The sequence below is a fragment of the Temnothorax longispinosus genome, chromosome 1 (assembly GCF_030848805.1).
Source record: "Temnothorax longispinosus isolate EJ_2023e chromosome 1, Tlon_JGU_v1, whole genome shotgun sequence".
Lineage (NCBI taxonomy): Eukaryota > Metazoa > Arthropoda > Insecta > Hymenoptera > Formicidae > Temnothorax > Temnothorax longispinosus.
Genome location: NC_092358.1, coordinates 23508291 through 23523497, shown reverse-complemented (window position 1 = coordinate 23523497; position 15207 = coordinate 23508291). Strand labels below are relative to the sequence as shown.

General features: G+C 31.6%; 2 protein-coding genes across 2 annotated transcripts; one reads left to right on the top strand and one right to left on the bottom strand.

Annotated features, from left to right (window-relative positions):
* Positions 1-7453: 7453 nt before the first annotated feature.
* On the top strand, positions 7454-10522 carry LOC139811500 (uncharacterized). The gene is made up of 3 exons (XM_071775777.1): positions 7454-7525; positions 8241-8555; positions 9702-10522. Exons 1-3 carry the CDS (start codon positions 7514-7516, stop codon positions 10056-10058), a joined length of 684 nt encoding a protein of 227 aa, XP_071631878.1. The 5' UTR covers positions 7454-7513; the 3' UTR covers positions 10059-10522.
* Positions 10523-10769: 247 nt separating this feature from the next.
* LOC139811379 (uncharacterized) lies at positions 10770-13839 on the bottom strand. The gene is made up of 3 exons (XM_071775665.1): positions 13622-13839; positions 12895-13026; positions 10770-12522 (listed from the first exon to the last, which is right to left on the bottom strand). Exons 1-3 carry the CDS (start codon positions 13787-13789, stop codon positions 12220-12222), a joined length of 603 nt encoding a protein of 200 aa, XP_071631766.1. The 5' UTR covers positions 13790-13839; the 3' UTR covers positions 10770-12219.
* Between the last annotated feature and the right edge of the window lie 1368 nt (positions 13840-15207).

Here is a 15207-nt window from a genome sequence, read left to right as displayed (position 1 = left end):
AATAAAATTTACGTAAAATTTTAAGCATATGCAAACATGGAAAAAAATATCAATTATAAAAAAACAATATTTTTATATTTTATGACAGGTACTAACTACCTGTCATCTGTCACATGATACCTTTTACTGATTTGTTTTTTTATCGAAATGCAAACGTCATTTTAACCGATGATGATTGAGCAACCATTTTGCTTTCTCCCTCTTCCTCTCTCTCTTCCATATGATAAGGTATTTTTTTGCCAGTAAAGTTTAAATTTTTATATCTATTTCAATCAAGCATCTTCGAGCATTGAACCATGTATATCTTAATTTGGTAGATTTTTTAATTTTTCTGTAATAAACTTGGATAAATTCAAAAATATGATATAAAATGTGTTGGAACAATAAAAGTATAAAAAAGGTAATTAAACAATAAATTAATTTCTCAAGTATCCGATGATCGTTAACATGTCTTCGTTTTGCGGAAAACTTTAGAAAGCGAGAGTCAAAGTAAGAATGCAAATATGCAACCGAGAACGAAGCAAATAAAGGAATGTGCATAAACACATAAAATACTTCAGATACTTATTTCGAGATAAAGGGAAAGCATACATATATTTTTTATAATTAAATTATGCTTGTTGCATAAGATTTGCGTAAATTTTCAAAGCGGCTGCGGAATGTAAACGAAATCAAGATATAATTTTTCACGTAACGTTTCCACCTACATTACGTATAAAAATTCTATTATTCATACCATGTGTAGGATTATGATATATATAAATATATATATATATACATATCAAAAAATTCGCGCGTAACTTTAACGTTTCCCTTGATGAAGGTCGACCACACATTATTATGCTTATACATTTTGTAGCAGAAGCGTTTTAATCGAAAGAACAAGAAAAAATTAAATCAAAATTGAACATTCTTAAAATACAAATAAAATTAAAAATTTCCAATAATTACAATTACTGAGAGATGTGACAAGTTAAATAAAACAGGCAGATAATCTTTTTATTCTAATAATCGGATAATCCAATCAATATCTGCAATAATAAGAATTATATGAAAAACAATTGAAAAATAAATATCAAATAAGTATCAATTTTGAAAGCGTGCATGCAAATAATATTTTATTTTTGAGTTTTAGAATTATATTAATATCTATATAAATGAGTTAACAATAATGAATATTTAGAAAAAATAATATTAATTTTTATCTTAAGATATTTTTTTTCTATTTGATAACTTAATAATTTATATAACTATGTATGAATTATAATTATGTAATTACTAATTATTTTAATGCAATTATATTAATTTACTTAAACAAATTATTAATTAATTGTTTAATATTTTGAATTTTATCATTAATTATTTTCTCTAGTAACTGATGCAAAAATAAAAGAAAAATAAAAATACAATAATTTTTGCACTTTTACGTAAGTTAATACAAGGTATGACAAAATTGTCTATAACCGCGATAATCAGACACAATTGACAATGAATGATACAAAGAAGATAGGGAACAAAGAAGACAAGAACAAGCTCAAAGACACGAAATTGACTTTCTTTCTTGGACACCGTGAAGCGCTCCGCCTACATAATGATTTCTTGATTACATCAATTTGCACAACAATAACGAGACACTTGATGCTTCATGCCATACTTACGTAGTTAATACATTTGATAACTTTATTTTCTACACGCACAATTCTTTGGCTTTTATAAATTACTGACATGTATTTCCTAATATAATCACCATACTTTTGTCATTTACATTAAAAAATCAATTTATATCATATAATTTAAAATGTTAAATGAATATTAAAGCTATGCGCAGGAAATGCCTGCTAAATATTAATTTTATTGCAAAGTTCAATTTTTTCATTTTTATTTTTGTTATTTACAACATAGTAAATATTTAATATTTATTAATCACAAAATGAATAAATAAAATATTTAATTTGTATTTTTCTGAGACATTTAATAAATTCGAGAATATGGCAATAAACGCCGCAACAATGTTCGAATTTTGATAAAGGTTGCGGCTTGAGCCTTAAGGATGCGAAAGTAATGTCACGGAACTTGTATAATGCAAGTCGTGTGCATTCGATGCAGAGAATGCGTATACACGTATACATACATCGAGGTGACGCGAGGAACGTGCGTGTAATAACCGGTGTACGAACGAAACGTGGAATTTTCGGCGATTTCGCCTGACTGCGGCCGGGCCTGGCGCTCGCGATTACGCAATCGCTACAAACGATTATACATCTCGCGCTTGCAACAAACTACGAGAGGGCGAGCAAGGGGCCTGTTTCCGGTGTCGAAATCAAAAACGGTTGCCGATTTATGCAATTCACGAACACTCGTCTGTCTCTCCTACCCGGAAATCGTTGGTTCAAAGTGTTTACTGAAGCTCTCGATGAAGTCCATTTTTCAGTACATTGCACAATAATATTAATATTCGATTCTTAATTTTTCACATGAATTTTCCATCTTATTAGAGCAAGATAGACCTAATTTCACAATTATTTCAATTTTTAATGTTTTATTTTCTTTATAATTCTTTAATTCACTTCTTTTAATAAAAGTTAAAAAATAAAGGATATCGGAGTCTTTTTTCATATTTTCTTCGATTTTTTTTATTTCATGACCAACTAATTTACTAATTAAATTAGATAATATTTTACTTGCAATATTTTTTGCAGTTTATCTTCTCACTAAAAATCGGATTGCTAGACCAATACGCTCACATATATCTTTATTTTCTTCAAATCCTATCGGTAAATAATATAAAATTTACGATAGATGAGACAGCTAGGCATAAATCTTCACGAAGAAATGTCCAGAAGAAATTTATATCGCAGATCTCGATCGTTCTTTCTCTGAATAAGCGAGAACCATTTTGTCTACGCAAAAAATTTGTCGCTGGCGCCGGCCTTGATAAATGTCACATGTAAATTTGGATCATCCATTATAAGCGTTCGAGAGTTGCCAGACATTCTTTCTTCTCAGCGTCACAAAAATCCGGGTTCGTAACGTTACAATATTTATTTTTAATTAAAACGTTCTCGCTTTATTGCAATAACCGACAAAAGTAAAATCTGTCTCACGTATAAAAGCTGTATTAACATGTTAGAGCTCGATATTTCAATAGCGACCTAAAATAAGACGCTAAAACTTAAATTTAAGTAAATAAAATTTTTATGTTTTATTTCTTAATAAATTTTACTAACATAAGTATTTTGTCTTTTTAATTGTATTAAGCGTATTACATTTATATCAATTAATAATTTATTGATATCAATTAATTATATATTGGTCGTGAGTTGTTAATTTTTATTTATTTATTTAGACCCAGAAATGTAATTTATCAACAGTTCCTTACTTTTAATTATTTGAAAATTGATAATCTTGTGATAATCTTTTCGTAATATTAACTAGAAACATTCTTTTATAATTTAAAGAATAATGGAAAATTAAATTTATTATTTGCTAAATTATTAAATAGGGTTTTTAGAAAAAAAAAAATATATTTTGATAAAATATTAATTAAGACTATTTCAAACAAGTCCAGAGAAAAAGATACTATGGCAAGATATCTTTCGACTGTTTATTTACTTTATTTATATCAGCTAACCGGTTCTTAAAAATTAGTTTTGGTCGAATTCGGGATAACTGTGTATAAAATATAGCAATAAGGAAAATGAAATTACATTCTTTCAATATTTTTTCTAAAAAAAACTATCTTCAAAGTTGCCGATACTAAAATGTTTTATGTAAAATACAGGAGCCACTCGTCACCCCTAATTTCCAAGTCATATAATTTATATTTCTAAAATGCGTCCAAATCGTTTGCATTTTAATAATCAGCTAAGACATTCCGCCTATTTTGAATGAGTCTAGACTACCGTAAGCATCTTTCGATCGATTATTTATGTTTGCCAAATGCTGTAAAGATCACAAATTCGGATTTACATTCAGAATTCAGCGCCGAAACGAAAATTATGGAGGAATGTCAATTCAATTGCAAATCAACTTTGATTGATATGTTACTTATTAAATGTATCACCTTTTGTGCCGACAGTTGACTATAGCGATAAAAAATAAGATTGTTGTTAATTAAATTGAGGTTGATCTTTATTTAATTAACAAATAATTTCTTATACTGTGAAAGTATGTTATAAAACGTCTAAAGAAAATAAGTTAATATTTTTTTCTATGAAAACTCTTTACTCGTATATATGTACATTTTACTCGTATATTTTCCTATTTATTCCTTGTACGGAATATATCCAAATTACCTTCTTTCTTTCTCCCTTTCACCTGCATATTTCTTAAATAACTTAGAACATTGTTTTATTTAACGAATATTTAATAATATATCTTTTAAAAGCAGTTAGCTTGAAATAGAAATTTTGTTAAACCACCTATCCACACACACAACGAGAAGTTAAATGTGGAATAAAAAAATGGTATGTTATTTATACACACTTTTAACTCGCTAAAGATTAATTCACCGAAAATCCCAAAATCATTGAATCGTTTGTCACCCATCGTTCTCGATATATATACATAAACAAATAATCTGCATAAATCCGGTTTAGGTAGTCATTGATTCTACGAGTGGAGTGTAAAAGAATCCGAAAGATGCATTCTGTTGGCGTGTCCTTGCATGCCGCGATTTTGACGTCATCCGGGAATCCACGAACTAATTTACGGAGTTTAATGACAGCGTCCCGAGCGCCATATGTTATTTCTTTCGAGTCAAAAGTACAAGATCATAGTATTTTGTTTCTTTCGTTTATTAACTGCCATCGGATATACGAATATATTTTAATTTATACACATTTTTCCTGACAATTCCTGATTAATATAAAATCCATATGAAAAGAATACATAAATAATAAAAAAGTGAAATTACTTATTAAATCTTTTAATACTTTAATAAATCTTTAAATTTTTTGATAACATAAATCTTTTGATAACATAATTTTATTACGTATCTTATGACACACAGGTGTTACATATATGCATTCAAATATTAAAAAAAGCAATTTTATTCTTGTTCCTTGGTCTCTCTACTTTATATAAAATACTCTGTTTTAATTTTAATGGCAGTTTTTGTGTTTTTAGATCATTCACAATCAGTCATTCACAATTTTACTTTCTTACTACTGCGTTTTCTTTTACCATATTTTACTAATATTTTTTTAACCGATATAAACAACCATGTTACAAATAATATACCTGTGACACAACATTACTCGTTGTTGAATAGCACGCAATTTAAGTTAATCATAAATATTAATCATACGTAACGATGTCAAGTGCTGTAACGAGGATAAGTGATCCGTTGGCGCAATAATTTTCGTCAACACGTAAACAGCTATATTCGCTCATCTATGAGAAATGTGTTTTAATGATCACGCTCTCCTCAAGTTTTCTGGAACTGGCCAGACAGGTGGAGCCAATTAACGAGCAACGAAATTGCGCGAAGCTGTCCAAAAGTCGGACCACTTTCGTTAATAGCACGGTTCAACCTGGAAAGAAGAGAATCAGGCCGGTTCCATAAGATTCATAAATTCCATAAACACCTCGCGAAAAGCATGGAACAAAAGAAGAGACTGGCGGCGACAGCCGCCCAATTTTGCAATATGGAATGTAATTACAATAAAATAAACGTAAATTATATATAGAATCTTGACTGTGAACACAAAGTATTTTAACTGAATAGCTTCTATAACATTTATATTCAAAATATTCAAAATTTTAAAAATATTTTATAGTTTTTGCGCACAACAAAGATTATATACAAAACGCTTTTTCGTAAAATAAAAAAACTAATGTTATATGACTAACATTAAAAAACTAATTTTTATATTATTTTCTGTATGATTTCCGTTAAAGATGATTAATCTCTCTTTGCATTTGACGACTTTTTTGTATTTACTTATTGCAGAAGAGCCATGGAATCGATTCTCCTTAAGCGTTTTCTCACTTTTCTTTAAAATTTATGAGATCTGATCTCTCAAACGCGTATTTCATGCCTGTCGCTTTTTCTCGCCGACTTCAAGAAGAAAATGAGACATGGTCTCGTTACATGGTAATAAACGACGCAATGATTTATGGACGGGAGGGCATCCAAATGTAATATCCTGCGATGCGCGCAATATATTGTTGTGTCATTTTTATCAAGTAATTAAGTAATTCACATTAAAATCTCTTAAACAGTGATCTTTTATATCTTTTATAACACTTTTTTAACACGCTGCTATATAATTTTATATTAAAATTACCAAAAAGTATACACACACACAATTAAGTCATAGTTATATAACGTACAATACATAATTATATTTTAATATATTTGTAAATAATTTTTTGCTAAATTACTATTAATATTTAATAATTAATAAATCATAAAATATATTATTTAAAAAAAACTTAAATTTTTAAATTTTTGTTACAAAGAAAGAGAATATTTTAATATAATAAAAAAATTTAATATTAAATAGCACATTTTTAAAAAACTTGAGAGGTACGTATAATAACATTATTATATATCTGTTTATTTCTATTATGCTTGAATTTAAACTTTACCTTCTGTATGGGTGGAACTAACTTGATTCACACGACTTACAATTTTGCTTACAGACAATTATTACCCATAGTTAGTCGAGAGCTATGCTCATCATTTATTTCTCATTCTCGTAAGATTTCAATTACGGAATCGGCCGAGCGCACAATTGCACAACCAGATGATTGAGAGAACACCCGGTGCGATCACGATCGCAAAACAAAGATCCACAAAAATTGAATCGGCACGGGGCCTTAATTAGCAGTACCGTGGTGTATAAAAATCTCCTTACGCCACTTAAAATTTGACGTAAGATTAATGACGTAAAATAATAAAAATAATATACATAAAAAAAATTTAATTGAAATTTGGCTGAAAATGTGAACAATTAAGATATAGTACAATAATCTAAATTTCTTTAGTTACTAGTAAAAAACTACTAGTAAACTGTTTTCTTAATAAAATAATTCTATACAAAATTTTGAAGTTGTGTAGAGTAAGAAGATGAGTAAGATTACGAGATATAAAAATATAGAAACATTAAATTTGAGTTATCAAGTAAATGTTAATCAAATTCTATAATTTATCAATCTATTTATTATAAATTAAGGTTCAAACTTTTCTACGATTTCCCATGAGCCAATAAAAGAGACTTAACGCTATGAGTTTCGACGCGTGCGAGGTGGTGCATTTGCGCAAGAGTCTTTCTTACGAGCGGCGAGAAGAGTCGCGCGGGTGCGAGTTTTTCGGCGGTCCCCTACTCGCGGGACCCGGTTTCGGTTTCTTTTCACCTAACCGCGTTTCGGCAGTAGGCCCGGTTGCCCACCACCTCACTCTCCATGCCGTCTCTCCTTGAGGGTTTATCGTATAAAAGCAGGGGGATCTTCATCGTACTCATCAGTCGCAAATTCGACGAACCAAGTCCGAAACTCGTGCAGCATCATGAACGCCAAGGTATAATCGGATACGAGAGTTTATTCATAAAAATTGATTTGGCGGAGAAATCGACCGGAGGATCGAAAAGATCTAGAAAAAACCGATCGTGTGTTACAACGAGGGTGAACCGTTCTCTCAAGAAAATTGATACATTCAGTTCATTGCAGAAGATAGATGGTTTTGCAACTGTCTAATTGCAACTGTTAATATAAAATTTAAAGGACTTTGTATAGTTGAACAAATTATTCAAAAAATATAAACAAAGAATACTTACAGTGAATCTCTTATTTTAAATTTATTAATTTAAATTAATGTATTTTTAGTTAATAGATTTTAATTAGATTGAAATTTTTGTTTAATAATATGGACACAGAAAGATAACAAACATATTTTTCAACTATTATTGTCAAATTATTTAAGTTCTCTTACTTTTATTTTTCAATTTTTTAATTCTCTGTACGTTTTCATTTTCATGTAAATAATTTTAATATATTTTTTAATTCAATTATTCGACTTTATATCAAGTTTGAAAAAAATTCATTTTTTATTTTTTCTGATCTTGATTGTTCTAATTGAATTATAAAATACATTTATATATTATTGTACAATTTCAGGGTCATATTAAAATAAGTTAGAAAATTATTGTTGTTATGTGTGTGTGTGCAATCACACACACAATATATAATTTTACAAATTCTTTAGAAAACAAAGCATATAACTCTTTGATTTACAGGTGATCGTTCTTTTCGCCCTGGTGGCGCTCGCTTTCGCCGAAGAAACGAAGAAAGATGAGACAAAGAAAGTAGAGACGAAGAAGGATAAGCGAGGCCTTTACGGAGCCTTGGGCTATGGAGGCTTGGGCTACGGAGGCTTGGACTACAATCTTGGTGGTCTTGGTTATGGTCTCGGTGGATTGAACACGTACTCGTCCATTCCCGCGATCGGCCTCAACCATGGTATTAATACCGTCGTGACGAAGGAAGTCACTGTACCCGTGCCCCAACCCATCGCCGTACCCGTCGAGAAACACGTCCCGGTCCCGGTTAAGGTATCAATATTCACTATTTTCCATTCCCGATTTTCTCGTTAGAATCACTAATATTCGCGATTACACGTGTGAAAATTTGTTAGCAAGATTTGGTGAAGAGCATCCGTGAGTACAGCTCTTTTCCATCTTCTTGCTTCGATAAGGCTTAATCATATCTCGCTACTGGCGGAAAAAGATAAATGCAGAAGCTTCATTTCTGGGAATCAATTTACTGGAAAGCGCAATTAGATGAAAGCAAAGCAATTAGCAAATGACTCAGAGAAATAATAGCTACATTTATGTCTCTCAGTAAGAAAATTGATTAAAGGCGATATTTATCTGGTTTTCTAATGATATAGGTGAAAGTTATTTTGCAATTACAATTTTTACATAATTTCAATCTCTTAAGTGCCAACATAAATGGATTATTATTAATTCGACATCTACATTTATCAATTTTTTAATGTTGCTGCTTGTACCCGAATGTTTTTGGTGTAAGTTCAAGTTCTACAAATTTCACGAATCCCTCTTTCACATGCAGAAGGAATCTATCTTTCAAGAAGTTTCTGCTTCATCAAGAAGTTTCTTGATGAAGTGCATACGGTTAGTTTCTAAAATGAAATATAATTGGGATCTATGTACATAAACTATGGTAACTAGACTTTCGAAACGTATGCATTTCTACGACACTAAAGTTAACGATTGCACAAAGAGAGAGATATATATACTGTGACAATTGGAGCGTGATTAGAAGTGCGAGGTCTTCGTTTCATACTCTTGCGTTGTCTTGTGAATTAGTCACCTTGATCCAGATCTCTTCCACAATAACAAAAAAAATTAAATCTATATTGGATACATTTGCATCTTAATGAAATTCACAGTGTCTTTCGTATCGAATACTAAAGTGGATGATATAGAGTAACAAAAAATAGTTTAAATTGCTAATTGGGTAGAGTATAAAGTTTAGCTTCTATTAATCAACCGACAAGCCAAAATAAATTATAAGAAACTAAACCTCATATTTATTCTAATACAATATATTTCCTAATCTTTGCTTATTTCTTAATGCAATACCTTCTTAATACAAATATGGGAATGGACCGGAAAAAAAATTTATTCAAAATCTTGTTCACCGATAGTCAAAGATATTCTTTTTCTTCTATATAGGTGCCGTACGCCGTGCCCGTCGACCGCCCGTATCCCGTCCAAGTGCCCAAACCCTACCCAGTTGAGGTCACCAAGCATGTTCCTGTCGCAGTAGACCGCCCCGTGCCCGTTCCCGTCAGCTATCCAGTCAAGGTCCCAGTTCCCGCCCCGTATGCCGTCAAAGTGCCCCAGCCCTACGCCGTCCCGGTCGTCAAACACGTGCCGGTGCCCGTCGCGCAGCCGATCGTCTACGCGAAACTGAACTCCGGTCTTGGATACAATGGATACTACGGCGGATATAGCGGATTAGGCGGATACAACGGATACAGCGGATACAGCGGTTACAGCGGTATCCCCTATGGATACTCTGGATGGTAAAATGGCAGTCCCGAGGGCGACGCTCTTCGACATCATCAGCGCGAAGCATCACTTGGACCGCGTGGATCTTTCAGAGCTTTCAGTGACCACCTTCTTTAAGAAAGCGCTCCCAAAGAAAGATATATATCTATATCTATATATATTAATGTACGTTAATATATATTCTTCTTCGTCGATGATGAGTGTGGTTAAAGTGAATACCTCTTGTTTCGGATATTGGGGGACAATTTTCGCGAGTCTTTCATGTCGAATTCTTTTGGACATTTGTATGATAGGGAGAGAAGGAGAGAGAATGAGTGTCTGGAAAAGAAGAGCGTCCTCTAATTTTAAATAAAAAAAAAAACAAAAAGACATTTCCACGACAAAAAAGGATCGAGTGGTGCTCGCAAGCATCAAGTGTGACTACTTAGGTCTATGTTTCTACCTATAACGTCATTATACTGATTGTCCATCATTGAAATAAATCTTTTCTCATGAAGAACTCGTATTCTCATTATTACCTCTTATTGTTCATAAAAATAATAATATATTCTTCTATCGATGAAAATTGCTGAAAATATTTGTTGCTTCACGCATAATGTGAATAAAAATATTGTAGAGAAACGCATAAGCATAAAAAAAGATCAAAAAATTGTTTTTCTTTATATATATTTTTAGATTTTATATTTTACATTTATTCACTTATTAATTTATATTTATTTATATAGCTTTTGTTTATTGTTAGTATTGAATATTATGTAAGATAATCGATATATCGAAAATATTAACGCGACAAATAACTTATAACGAGAAAAATTTGAGCTTTTGATTACGTGAACAATCTCTTGCAAGATTACAAAACGAAGATCGTAATTGTATAATCCACGGGCACGAAAGGGAAATTTAAGGCTGTATTATGAGAAATGGTTACATGAACGCGGCGGCGCGGCGGCGGTGAAATGTCCATTAAATGGAGAACGAGGACACGTTAAACACGCGATTAATAAAATTTGCATGCAGAGCGCACGCCGCACGGAACGTACTCTCTATACGCACATATTGTAAGCGATCCCGTTGGGCAAGTCCGACTCGTAACGCTACTTGCACACCTGCCCAATAAAAAGTGTCGCAATCTGATATTTATGGTTATACGCCGGCAGTATCGCGCTTCGCGAGAAACTACAGATTCTACAAACATGAGGAATAAGGAAGAGACGGCGCTCCAGCGTGTATACATAAATATTTTATTAAAAAATAATACTACAACATTAAAAAAAAAAAAGAAAAAACAATCTCACATAACGAAAAACTATAACATCAAGTAGCAAAAACAAAAACTCAACATCTTTCAGAGAACCTACTTGTCTGTATACAAGAATGTATAATACGTTATCTCAACTTATTCTTCAGACATCAATGATTGAAAGTATTTTAATTTTATAATTAAAATACGTCACGTTGACAGAAATAGCAACGTCAAAAATCATTAGCACATGATTCTGTTCTTTTGTTTCTTCTGAAGCTATTTGCAGGGCATTTAATTCAGACGAATTGCAAAATTCGCGAACATTTGTGTTGCAGTCACCACAACTTTGTCTCTATTACTACATTTAACTATTAAATTTGATAGAAATCAATTATTACTACTCCCGATTATTACTACTGTAGGAAAGAAATTAGCGTCATCTTTTTTTATCAGTAGTAGTTAACGAATTGCACCCCATAATTATGTGTACAAACATATCTAATATTTTCTAAAGTATCCGAATATAGAGAATAAAAATTCTAAACTTTTATAATCAATATCAATATTACATGTATATAAATCTTTTTACGAGTCTTTGAGCATAAAATTCTTCTAATTCTTCTTTCTTTTTTCTATAAATCTAATACTTCGAGAGTGATATCTAGTTAAGTTTGAGAAATATTATTTCATATTTATATATATAGAGCCGTCAACATTGAAAGTGGAATGAGTATATAAAGTTTCCAAAAAAGGCCCTGTTATCTAGTACTCGTATTTTACTTATCGAAGCCCTTTATCATTTCGCTTAAACCACTTTCAAAGTGATCCGCTCGCGTGTATCATACATCAATGATTTACTTCTCGATTTACTTTTCCTTTCAGTCGCACCAGACCTCGCACACTGTTGTAATCAATCGAGCTGTCGCATTTCGAAAGCTAATGATTCGCCGAGTAGTCGCGCTGGGATGACTGGAACTGGGCCCGCTGGCCGCTACTCTGCTGATCGTAGGTTTCACGGCCTTGAGAGGTGTAAGTGTTGTAGTTGGTTGTCTCGTGGCTGGCATGATCACCTTCGCCTCCGCCTCCGGCTCCAGCTGAAATACCGCCTTCATCGTGGCTCGATTGTGGAATCGGGATCGCTTTCGGCACCGGAATGAAGATCGGCTTGGTCAAAGTAACCGGATGTGGTACGGGGACCGGATGTGGCACAGGCACCGCTTTAGATATCAGGAACGGCACCTAAATTAAATTAAATTAACTATATTTATAACTTTAATATTAATTGAAAGCCATCATCATTAATTTCTTCTATCTGCTGTTATATGAAAACCAATCAAAAACCAATTTTTATACATATAGCATAAATATAAAATATAAAAAATATAAATACATATATCTCTCTATAACAATGTACATGTAATAAAAGTGTAATTATAAAGTAATTTATAAAATAAATTCTTGGTGCAAGTCATTACATGTCTCGAAAGTTTCCTTGGATTACGATTTTAACAAACAGAAATATAATATAGTTACTTATTCTATATAGAAAAATTCTATAGATTCTGAAAAAATATTATTAGCTCATAAGATTTTTAAATTAGCAGTTAATACCTGCTGATGCAGTTCCACCGGGACGGGCTTCTCCACTGGCACTGGCACGTGCTGCGGCACTTTCACTATCTGCGGTACTGGAACCGCAATGGGATGTTTTACCGGCACCGGAAATGGGATGTGATGAGGTACCTAAAAGACAGAAAAAACTGTAATCGATCAGTCATTCGCAAACATTTATACATGATGTATGAAGAAAAATCAGGAATCTACGATATGTTTTTACATACTTTAATATTAAAATAATACAAATTATTATTCTCTCTCCCTTTTATTACATTATAAATATAATCTATATAAATAATTTACTATATATTATAGAATGTGTAAAAATAAATATAACTATAGAAAATTAATTTGATCGCATTTTTATATAAGAAAAAATTTAATGAACATTTTTTTTATTTTTAAGTATTTTCATTCTTTGCAGCTATGTAAATTTATTATTTATATATTTATTATCATGTATAGTATATATGCGTACATATTATTTATTAAAAAAAGAATTTTTATCATATTTTGTTTTTTATTTTATTTCATTTTTTACTATTTTACAAATTTGATATCATAATTTTTACAGCGATTTCTTTACATTTCGATATTCAATTCATTTAAATAACAAATTTAAACCTTGTTAAAAATTTATAAGATGTCAAGCTATTCCTCAATACTTTCAATCGTTAATTAACTGCAAGCGCTTTCGTTTTCTAAAAAAAAAACTGCTCACCTTAACGGGGTACGGCACAGGAACCTTGATGGCTACTGTTTTGGTGATCTTGATCACCTTAGTCGGCACCTCGTGCAAATGTACCGATTGTGAGATGAGCTTGGGCTCAACTGTCCCAAGACCGTGGCCTTCGTGTATCAAGAACGAGGGTCTCGCCGTGACCGTCATCACTACCAGCGTGAATAAAAACTGCAAAGGTGTAACGTCGTCATGAAAGCGTAACGGATTCGGCTGACAGATAATCAGCGACGTATGCCGCGGCAATTGCCTCAATATAGATAGATTTCAATGATCAAGATTTAAGTAAAACTTAAGTCAAAATTTGTTTTGTGTTTAATTAATAATTAAGATTTTTTATCTTTATTATTTTTTATATTTATGAATAAACAGTAAAAAAATAACGGCTAGCAATATGATATATATATATATATATAATGTAAAAATTGTAACTTTTATACTTTTATAATTCGTTCTTAAATCTCAAAATTAAACTTTTATCTATCTTTAGAATACAATCACAGTTTAACAAGATACATACAGCAATAATAAAACAGATGTTTCAATACACAAATTTCAATTACAGTTTCACGATTATCTTATGTGCTTCTAAATTTTAACACGGTCATATATTCAAGCAATCTCAATACGAGAGAAAAATGTAGAAGTCGTTCAAAAATCGTTTTCGTGTGTTCTTCTCAAGAAATCTATCGAGATCACTATTGAATACACGTATCACAAAAGCCGGTGATCCGGAAACCTCGTGAAGAAATGAAGAAATGCGACGTTCTGAAATCTTCATGATCTTGAAATTTCCGACCGCGGTGGAAACTTACGAGTTGCAACATGATCGTCATCTTGTGGTTTTCAATCGAGATCCGGTGGTGTTTCAGCACTGACTATTATCGTCTACACGGTGGCTTATATACGAGGACCTTCACCATAGATCAGTTCACCACGAAGAAAACACTCACTCACTCTCTTTCCGACTGGCCGATCTCTTTCGCCGTCGATCTCGTCTCCTCTTCTCCGCTTTTTGCAATTGTTCTTTTCTGCAATTGTTCCTTTTTGCAATTAGGCCACACGCACGACGAAGCGAGTTGAATGACCCAGTCGGCCGAGGATTTGATGGGCGCGATGGAAAGGAAAGACAATAGGATAAGAAGTCTTAACATGAACCGGAGATCGAGAGTCACGATGATCACGAAAAGGCACACCCTCGCCAATGGAAAACTCGACGACATAAAAAATTGATAAATTAAAAATATTTTTTTATATTTTTTTCTTAATCTAAATAATAATATAATATTTGGATTACATTAAATAACGTATATATTATATAAATAAAATACATATAAATTTTTAATATTTAGAAGAGGATATAAAATTTATATTTATATTTATAAATAGAGTATGTTATATAAAAAATTTAATTTAATTTATATTTTATTATGTATATTATTTATTATGTATATCATGTATAACTTTATTATATATATATAATAGCAGAAAAAGAGTTCATGGATATATATTGTAACTGACAGTAGTTCCTCCGTAGTTTCGTAGTTATAAGATAATCTCATGCGAAA